This window comes from Alligator sinensis, unplaced genomic scaffold (assembly GCF_000455745.1).
Source record: "Alligator sinensis unplaced genomic scaffold, ASM45574v1 scaffold140_1, whole genome shotgun sequence".
Taxonomy (NCBI): Eukaryota; Metazoa; Chordata; order Crocodylia; family Alligatoridae; genus Alligator; species Alligator sinensis.
The window spans coordinates 5,489,228-5,500,213 of NW_005841836.1; the positions used below are offsets into that span (position 1 = coordinate 5,489,228).

Genomic DNA, 10,986 nt, shown 5'->3' on the forward strand with positions numbered 1-10,986 from the left:
GCTGCTTCCCTGCCCAGCAACCCGGAGTGACAAGGATCAGAGATCCGTGCGGGGGTCTCCTTGCCTGCACGGAGGGCAGCAGGGCTGTGCAAAGCTTGCAGCCTGTTCAAAACAGATTTGGCGGAAACGAAACAGGATGGCAATCCAAAACACCGAAACGAATCACCTTCCTCCGAAATGGCTGAATTGGAAACTGAATCAAAACAAAGCCGTTTTGCACAGCCCTACTAACCATATGGGTGGCCCTTCTTTGTAACCTTTTGAGTTTGTCTATATCAGGGACGGGCAATTATTTTGGGCAGAGGGCCGCTTACTAAGTTTTGGCAAGTCATTGAGGGCTGCATGACAGGCAACCAGGGGCAGATAAATATTAATTTTCTAAATTTTTTAGGGGCCCCGTGGGCCGGACAGAATGGCCTGGCGGGCCGCATTTAGCCCACCCGATCTACATCCTTCCTGAAGTGCGGCGCCCAGAACTGGACACAGTACTCCAGCTGTGGCTTCACCAAAGCCAAACAGAGGGGGAGAAGAACCTCTCTGGATCTGTTTGCAACACATCGGCTGATGCATGCCAGAGTTCTATTTGCCCTGCTGGCAACTTCATCACACTCTTGGCTCATATTCATCTTCTGCTCAACTGTCACCCTCAGGTTCCTTTCAGATGCAGTCACCACTCATTGTATAGTTATGGTGAAGGTTCTTCCTACCCAGATGAAGGACCCTATTGAACGTCATCTGATTGCGTTCAGTCCATAGGACCAGTCTATCAAGGTCATCCTGGATCCTTACCCTATCCTCAGATGTGCTAGCATTTCCCCACAGCTTGGTGTCATCCTCAAACTTAAATCATTCTGCTTTCCAACCCCTCAACCAAGTCATTGATAAAGATGTTACAGAGCATGGGCCCAAGCACTGATCCCTGAGAAAGACCACTTGAGACAGCCTCCAGGATGAGGCCATCCCATCGATTACAACTCTATGGGATAGAACTCTGAGCCAATTGCCAACCCACCTTACTGTAGACTGTTCTACACCAGTACCCTCCAGTTTAACTGAAAGAACCTCATGAGAAACAGTATCAAAGGCCTTGCTGAAGTCTAGGTAAATGATGTCAACCTCATGTCCCTTGTCCAGCTTGTTCATTAACCGGTCATAAAAAGGGCACCAAGTTTGTTAAGCACGACCTTCCCTTGACAAAGCCATGCTGGTTGCTTATTAATACCCCACCAGTTACTAGCTTGTCGTTGACTGTCCTTGACAATTTTTCCCAAGATTTTTCCCAGGACCGAGGTCAGACTGACCGGTCTGTAGTTTGCAGGGTTGTCTCTCTTCCTTTTCTTAAGGGTGAGTACCATGTTAGCCCTCTTCCAGTCGTTTGGGACCACTCCTGAGTTCAACAACTCATCAAACAGATTCGCCAGAGGTCCTGCTTTGAGCTCAACCAGTTTTTTCAGGACTTTTGGATGCAGGTCAACTGGCCCAGCAGACTTGAACATGTCCAAACATTCTAAGAGTACCTTCACCTGTTCAGGACTGATTTCATGTGGACTGTTGTCTTCCCCATGGAATGGGGTTGTACAACTCTACTTGGTGCCTCAGTTGTATCCAGTTTGGAGCACTGCATTATAAGAAGGATGCAGAGGAACTGGAGAGGGTGGAAAGGATCTAGTGTAGATCAACAAAGATGATAAAAGGGTTAGAAAGCAAGTCATGGGAAGAAAAGGCTAAGGAATTACTTGTGTGTAACAGCTGTTGAAAAGGAGATTAAATGAGCATGTGATAGTTTTAAAATAATTGAGAAGGGAAAAAAAAAAAATCAGCAAGCCAGCAGAAATGGAAAAACCCTGGTCAGCAGACGTGCTGCAATAGGTTTAAACTGCAACAAATCCCAAGAAAGGCTTCTTAACTAACAGTAGTGGGAAGATGGAAGAAGCAGCCTATAGAAGTTGCACCAAGGTTTCCAAAAAGAGTTTGGAGGGGAATCTAACTGGGATAGCTGAAAAACAAAAAAAATCTGCATTGGACTAGATTTGTGGTATCCAACCCATAGCGACACAGGTAGTCAATGTGTTAGGCACACAACAGACTGGGGAGGGCAAAAGAGACTGGAGTGGCAACTGAGGAGAGGATGGGAGTTTGGGGGAGAGAAAAAAGTGGAGTGGTTCTGTGCTGGCTTGAGGGTTTGGCCCCACAGGAGCTGCAGGGGTAGATGCTGCTGAAATCACATTCGGTCGTGCCAAGATTCAAAGGCACTAGAGGAAGCGGTGGCTGATTAATAGAATGGCCCATTGTCAAAAAGGTCAGACACCACTGGATTAGATTATTCTTGACATCCTTACTATATTCTGACAAAAAATATATTTTACAAAAAAAAAAATACAGAGAATATGGGTTGTAGTAGCAATATCAGAATAAGAAATTATAAAACTGCTTGCATCAATGGAGACAACACTCAGAGGACCGTGGTTTGGTCTCCAGATAGGTGACTGGTGAGAACAGTGCTGCCAGAGAACCAAGTAGCACAAGCAGCAAAGGCCCTAAATGCTAGCAAGAAGGTCCAAAGTCTTGCACAAAAGGCCAAGTAACTGGAAAGGAGTTAAGTTGCCCCAGTTTAATTTTATCCTACAACATGATAATTGTGTGCATATGATCAGCTCCTGTGTGCCATCTGCTCTCTGGTTTAAGTCTGTGCTCCCTGTTAATTTGTCTCTCTTTTATGTCCAAACCACAAGTGTGAGGATTCCATGGCACTTTCATCACCTCCCAATCTTTGTTCAGCATAAGAAGTCATAAATGTGTTATTAGGAGTTTTGAAATACCAAGACTACTCTCTTTTCCTTCTGGAACAATACAGTCTTGTGCTGATGAGCTGAGAAATAGCACTGGATATAGATCTTAAAGATTATTTGTTCTTCAGTGTCAAAATCAGAAAAAAAGTGGGGAAAGGAATGGAGTGAAGAAAACTAATTAAACAAAATAAAATGCAATCTAAATGCAAGATTGAAAGATATTACCTATTATATAAGGATCAAATCAAAATCAAATACCTTTTCTGTAGCACATTGGACTGTTTAAAAATAGTGCTAAATGAAATGGTAATTCGTTTTTTGAACCCACACAGTTTTTAATTTACCAAGCTGCATTAGGTCAGCTGGTCACTTCTATCTGGGAATACTTAATTCTAGGGTGTATTGTTCTTTTCAGTTCATCTTAAAGAGATTTACCTCCCTCGTGCTAATTATTTTTAATAACTGCTATTTAAAAAAGATTCACTTTTCACATCAGTTGCCAGATATTCTATTTCATTTTAGATTGTTGCTATGGGATCTAAAAAAAGTATTTTTGAAATAACAACAATGGATTAAAACCTTTGACATGTCAAATTATTCCACACCATCATTTCTGTTCCATCTGCACAGTAGCTGTTTCCTCTATAGCTGGTTTTAATTTCTGCAATGTATATTAACCTTTTATTGGCCTTTCAGACTGCAAATCACCAAGAGGCATGATCAAGGCATTAATGCAGGAAACATTCATTCATAATAATGAATATGGATATGATCATTAAAGGATATGCTGCCCTGGACAGAAGTTGGAGGGGAGGATTTCCAAAGGCACAAATTGACAGGTAGCCAGTTAACTCCCATTGAAGTAATTAGGAATTAGACCTATACCTACAGAACTAGACAGTTAAGTACCACGTAAGTGCCTTCAGTCCAACATGGAAATCCCCAATGCCTCCAATTAATTACTGTCTAATCCTAGAGGTGCCTAAAGTCTACAAACACCTATACTGCTGACAGTAAAGTTCTCTAGGCACCTACTTATTCAGGGGTCCAGAGAGAAGAAAATGCAACCATGGCCAAGCTATAGCCTGATAATTAAGGCCTTTAGTTGAGATTGGGTGAAGAGCTAGGTTCCAGTCCAAACTTCAATGAATTTATACTTCGGCACTCCCCCCATTCCCCACACCCCCTCTCCAGCCCAAACACTATTTAATTATTTCATGCAAAGTAGAACAGAGTCACTAGGAGGATCTGAGAAAGCAGTCTTCTGACCACCCAACATTTGGGTGGGTTACAGCACTATCTGGAGAGGAGGGATTATAAATTCAAATCCACTTAAGCAGAAAAACCTGACTATCCCACATCTTGGGTGAGTGTTTCAACCACAGAGATAGTGTGGTAAGAGGGACATCACCACCACCATTCTCAGTGGTGTTTTGAGAGAGATGCCTACACCTGCCATAAGACCAGAAGAGGGTTCTGGGCTATTTATCACAACCAGAAACAGGCACCTTACTCTCCCACTGCCAGGGGAAACTATATCCCACAAAGGTGCTATTCAGCCACAATTATTTCCTCCCTATTTCACACTGACTAACTTAGATGAATTCCCACTCAGCATTCTGGCCTTTGTGTGATCCCACCTGTAGGCACTCAATTCTCCACAAGCACATTAGACAGAAGGCACATTTGCTAACTACCCGTCTCCAAACACAAAGTATATAGATTCTATAAGTGCCTAACCCAGGACAGTGGATTCCTCTAGTTAGCGATAAACATCCTGTGTAAACACACAGTCCCAAAAGAGTGAAGGTAATAGCTGACGTGCATAAATCAATTATTTAGCTTTCCAAAACAGTTCTCTTACTTCTCTTGGACCTTAGTTTACAAAGCAAAAGGTTTTTTGCATTGGTAAATTAAAGTATATTAAGAAGTAAAGCAATAGAGCTGCAAGGCAGATGGTTACCAGGTACATACTGAAATCAAGCTAGTATTTAAAACTTTAAAGACTTCAACTGTGGTTTACTGCCAGTTTTATGGACAGTTTCATCCCAAGAAAATGAACCATTATAAGAAGGCTTAAGGTCACGCATGGAGTTTTTAAAGTGGTTCTTTACAGTTCTATAAAGCAAGTTGCCTTTGTTTTTTTTCAATTTCATAGACTCTTATTTTTATTAATATGTGGAGAGCTGTTAATAAACAGTTCAAAATGCCACAGGCAATGGGTTATACAGCATAAAATAAGGGCACCGTTAATCAGGTAGAGAGAAAAGCAGTGGACCTGAAAAAGGTAAAAAGAGCAATAAACAGAATGGAAAGGTGTGGAGAGACTAAGAAAGAGAACCTGCTTGAAAAGGTCGAGACAAATGTTAGATTATTAGTTAGCTTAATTAACAGTTCAGAGGAAGGTGCATCTTAGAGTATGAATCATTAGCTTCAGAATTAATGTTAATGTTAAACAGAAATCTCTATTAAAAGTTGTATTTTTCAGCCAAGATATGTTTTTAAAAGCTGAACTAAGTAAGGAAACATTGGGAGTTAACACAACCTGAAATAAAAAGATTTTTTTTTTTTGGACCCACGCCCTGGTGAGCAAAATGGGGTAGTGGGAGCTCTGATTTTCTATGATAAAAAAACCAAAATCGAACACCAAAATATATAGGTATTTAGAATGTATGTTACTATAATGATTGAAGCACTGGTAGGTTTTCAAATTGCTTTAAAAAACTGTAAATATCAATAAAACATTGTGTTCAACTCATACTTATAAACAGTGGCATTTTATTTTAATCATGGAAAAAACAGATTTTAGGGTTTTTAAATCAGAGAATTTTGGATTTGTTATCAGGAGAATTTGTGATCTTTAAACAGAGAAAACCAGATCCTTGCCCACCACAATGACACTAACTCGCTCCTAGCTGTCTTCCCCCTCTCTATTTCTTAGTCCTTTCGGTCACTGCCATCACCATCTTCTTTCTTGTCGACTCTGCTGCTGCTGTCGTCATCCTCATCGCCACTCTTTCAGGGGTCCCACCCATGTAGAGTCTGTGCCGGCCCATCCTCCTCCATACGATTCCTGGCATCTCCTCCTGCTTTCTTGTAGTACCCCTGCATCATTTAGACTCATTTTGGCACCGACCTCTATTGAGAGGTTTGTGCACTTGTACATGAGCATGCTCCTGGACTTCCACACAGCATTTCTGAAGCAGATGAACCAGTCAAAGCGGGCTGTTGGGGTCCCCTGCTCCTTGGACAGCTGCCCAAACAGCACCATTTTTCTGGTTAGGGCTCTGTTCCCTGTCAGCATCTTCTTGAGGAGTATAAACACTTTCCTCCACACCCCTTTGGCATATGGACAGTATCACAGGAGGTGGTCGATTGTCTCGGCCTTCCACAGGCAAGTTTCTCTGGGGCAGTATGGTTGGTTTCCTTGCCCCCCTGTGTCACCCTAACCACACTGGGAGTGCTTAGTGGGCCACCTGCCAGTTCATGTCTCTATGCTCCTTCTGCAGATCTTCATAGAAGATCCTCTCCCACACAACCTGGCAGGTGTCACCAGGGAGTATGTCCACATGTGACAGTCAGCCCCAGGCTGATAGAAGCTATCAGTGAGCAAGCCTGGCTAATGATAGGAAGCCAGTTAACTAGGAATAGAACGCAAGCTTATCTGTGACCAACAGAAGCAACAATATTACAACATAAGCAGACACGGAATGACATGCAAAATTATACCAGTAGCTTACAGAAGACCCTTCTACACACTACAGAATAAAAACAAATGTTGACTTAAAAAGCTATCAACCACAACAGGTAACTAAGAAAGGAATGACCCCTTCCCTCCCTCCCAAGCACATCCTGATACTTGTATATCCAAATCAAAGAAAGATTTAAAATGTTGAATGGAAGTAGCCACCAGCCAGCAAGCAAAACACAGGAGAAGATTATTCAACTAGGCTCATAGAAACCTGTTTTTCTTTGGTGTTTTGTTTTGGGGGGCAGGGAGAGGCAGGGGAAAGGAAAGTCTAAGGCAAGTAGTTATGTGACATACAGCATACTACTAAAACTTCCAGATCCGGGGGGAAGCGTCAGAGCTTCTCATCCTTTCCCTCCTTTGATACACATTAGGAATGGAAGGGAAAATACCCCCCTCACAAGCGTGCCATCTTGAAGAAAAGAAATTACTTCTAATCTGACCACAAAGGAATGAGAGAGCCTGAAAGAAACTTCAGAAACAGAAGATGAGCACAAATATGAAAAATGAAGTGAACATGGGAGACCCTTGGTTGATTCAGCTATCAGCAAGCTAAAAACATCTGTGGAAGGGAAGGTTAAGAGAAAAGAAGCAAGAGATGAAGGAGAAAAGCAAACATTTAAGTGTTAATGAGAACAGCAAAATAGCAAGTGCCCTAAGTATCTCGCAGAGCAAGTACATGACTGTCCTCAATCCAGAGTTTTCTTTAACTCCAACTTAAATAGATAGAAACAGAAGACCAGTAACAAAAATCGGATGATACATAAATACTGAGAACAGGGAACTAATACAGAAACATCATTAAGGTTGCAGTTATGCACACTTAATGGTACATTACAAAGGTGAAGGGGGAAGTTTTCAACTGAAAAACTGATTTTTAAGAAATTAATTTTTAGAAGCCATTGAAAAAAGTTGAAAAGACAAAACTTGTTACTGTAAATGCATTTTTTCCTTCTGAAGGGACCCAACATAGGACAGTCACTAAATAATGGGACTTGTAAGTTTGAGAGACAAATGATCTGGGCTTGGTCTACACATCATTACTGGGAAACAAGCTCCACTCGTTCACTCTCCTCCAACCATGTGTGATGCCAGCAGTCAGGCAGCAGACAGTTTTGGGGTGGTTCACAGCACAACCCCCAGCACTGCTCTGCAGCTGCCTAGTTGCCAGACTCCAAAGTGCATAGAAGCAAAAATGAGCAGGCAGCAGGGAGGTGGTAGAGATAAAACCCTTAGGATCTTGAAAATCTTATCAAGAACTTTTAATCTACATAACCAAAAAAGGGGTTGGAGTGTTGTTGTAGCTGTGATGGTCCAGGAAACATACAAGCAGCATGGGGTTTTGTTTTTATCTTTTATTGGACCAACTACATTCTGATAAAAAGATATCACCCAAACAAAAAAAACAACTTAACCGAAGAGAAGCAGGCAAGGTTTAGCACAACCCCCCAGCACTACTCTGCAGCTGCCTCGTTGCCAGACTACGATGTGTATAGGAATACAAGTAAGCAAGCAGCTGGGACGTGATAGAGATATGCCTGCCTATGGCTTCAGACCAACACAGCTACAACCAAAAACCCCTTAACCAAAAATACTAATTTATTCAAGAAGTTTCCCCCAAACAATTCTACCTTTCTTGCATACCATTTAAAACTTCTACTTTCTAAAAAATGCGTACTCTATGTATACAGTAGTGTAAGAATGATGCATCCGTGACAGTCCAGAAATTATGAGAGCAAAGATTTCTCAGGGAAATGTTTTATTAGACCAGCTATAAGCATGGGACAGTTAGACAAGCTTCTGAATGCAAGACATTCTTCCTCTTTTCCATTCTAAGTGGCAGATTTTGATATCCTCCATGTTACAGTACTGTAAGAGTGATGTTGCAGCTATGACGGTCCAGAGATCCTTGCCTCACATAATTTCTGGCCCGTCATGGCTGCAACATCACTCTTACACTACCATAACATAGAAGATACCACCATCTGCTGCTTAAAATGGAAAGGAAAAAGAATGCCTTGCACTGGAAAGCTTGTCTAACTTTATCCCAAGTGCACAGCTGGTCTAATAAAATATATCACCCTAAGAAACCCTTGTCCACCCTGTGTATATGCATCCTAGGTAAGTGCATCATTTGCTTAACTGCTCAACACAATGACAGTCCCAATTTGTTGCCTATCACTAACATTCTAGCAAACACAGAATTAGTTAAAAACACAAGCCATTTCATCACATACCATGCATCATCCCTACCATGTACTTTGTAACCTAATACTATTCTGTTTAACTACAACAGCAACTGTCCACTTTGAAAGTCAGTGCAGTCCCTTTATTCTAGAAACAAAAAGTCTATTAGAAGTTTTTAAGTATACAGAATGAGTCTTATAGCTAGGAGCACCCCATATTTTCAAGGCTTCTCCTAGCAGTTGCAGCACTGATTTTTAGAAAACATGAAAATGGGAGGAACTAAAGAGTTTCAGGGCTGCTAATACCACAGCAGTGACCCAACCATGTAGGTAACAAGCTCCAGTTGTTTACAGGTAAGTGCACCCACTGGTTAAGTACATGGCCTTTTTCACTCCAGAGGCTATGCACGTAAAAGGAATGTATTGGATTTGCATCATAGTCGTGCGCCGATCCCCTAAATGAGGATCAAAACTTCATTCTACAAAGGGAAGAAGTTTGTCTTTTAATTAATGGCAGAAGTAAAAAGGTCATGTTTATAATGAAATATTAATTACGACCATGGCTTGACATACTGCCTACATCCCCATAGTTTCATAGTAGCTAGGGTCAGGAGGGACCTGAACAGATCACCTAGCCTGACCCCCTGCCACACGCAGGAATGAATGCTGGGTTCACAAGACCCCAGACAGGTGATCATCCAACCTACTCTTGATTTTGCCCAAGGTAGGGCCAAGGACCACTTCCCTGGGAAGTTGGTTCCAGATTTTGGCCACCCTAACTGTAAAATATTGCCTTCTGATCTCTAACCTAAACCTATTCTCCATCAGCTTATGACCACTGTTCCTCGTCACCCCAGGTGGTGCTGGGGAGAAAAGGGCTCTGCCTATTTGCTGTCGATCTCCACTGATGAGCTTGTAGGCAGCCACCAGGTCCTCCCTCAGCCTCTTCTTGCTGAGGCTGAATAGGTTCAGGTCCCTCAGCCTCTCCTCCCATAATGGAGTTTTCATGGTTTCCTTAGTATGCAAAAACAGAGGATTTCTTTTTTTTTTTTAGTTTGGTCTTGGGTGAAAAAGAAAAAGTGTTGTTCAAAAACATCTATTTATTAATCTGCTAATAATGATTAGTGGCCAAAGAGCCCATATTGACAGTTTGTCACCTTTGGAGAAGTCTGGTACATCTCCAAGTTACTAATTTCACTCACAAGTACACACTGAACTTCTAGGAATAGTTGGCATTCTTTGTCTTTCAGACCAGAGTTCAGCTTCACAGGTATTGAAAATTAAATCTGAACTTGCTAAAATTAACAGCAAGGAGTTAACTCATGTGAAGCATCACCATCTTGAGCAAAAAACCCATGAAATACGCATGCATGTCTAGTTTGGTAAAGCAAAACTATCAGCTTTGGTGTTTGCATTGGGTGTAATCAATCCCCTTCCACATTTATCACTGGAAGTTACCACTATATTAATAAATGTAAAAAGTACATAGACATTTTCTTTCACAGACCTAACAAATGTAACAGTTCAACTTTATCTACACACACTTCCTAGATTAACATGCATTTCAAAATGTTACAAATGCGTTATTAAAAAAATACAACTGAAGGCAGGAAATAACCTAATCTGCAAGTATAATTATAGCACAAGTGTTCTAAAAGCACTTTTTCTATACATGCTCAAGGAGGAAGGAAACCTGTCCCTTCAAAGCAGTATAATAATCAGGTAACTACAAAAAAGTAATGAAATGGCAAATTTGAGAAATTCCATTTTAACTTAGTGGGTTTTTTTTGTTTTTTTTTTTTGTTTTTTTTGTTTGTTTTTTTTTTTATATATAGAGCAAGCTCAAAAGTTGTTTCCTTTTCCCAGAGGAATTCATAGTTTTCAGCTTCTCAGCTTACAATCAAGCTCTGAAAAATGTCAATCAAATGACAGCTTTCCATGGCAGAAATCAACCAAAATTGTAAGCAGACCTTTCAATCTTACACTTGCTACATAGATAGGGCCTTAAAGCTGATGACTGACCAAGGTAAAAGAACAGCTGTGAATTTAACAGTATAAAGAACAGTCCATAAAAAAAGAGTAATGTTTCATTTTGATTTAGTATAATTTTTTTTCAATTGGTGAGAATCCCAGCTGCCCCAATGAAATTGAGCATATTCCCAATAGTTAACAGCTGCTTATGCTACATATTCCTTTTAATATAAATAGCTATACTGAGCCCATTTCAAACAGTACCTGGGTCTTCCGTGACATCCACTTTCCC

General features: G+C 41.1%; 1 protein-coding gene across 1 annotated transcript in view; it reads right to left on the bottom strand.

Moving 5' to 3' along the window:
• TMX4 (thioredoxin related transmembrane protein 4) overlaps positions 1 to 10,986 on the bottom strand; it is a 43,653-nt gene that overhangs the window by 32,115 nt on the left and 552 nt on the right. Inside the window, 1 exon segment of the mRNA XM_025202338.1 lies at positions 10,959 to 10,986. This exon segment is cut by the window's right edge and continues 6 nt beyond it. Coding sequence (XP_025058123.1) covers positions 10,959 to 10,986 — 28 coding nt within the window.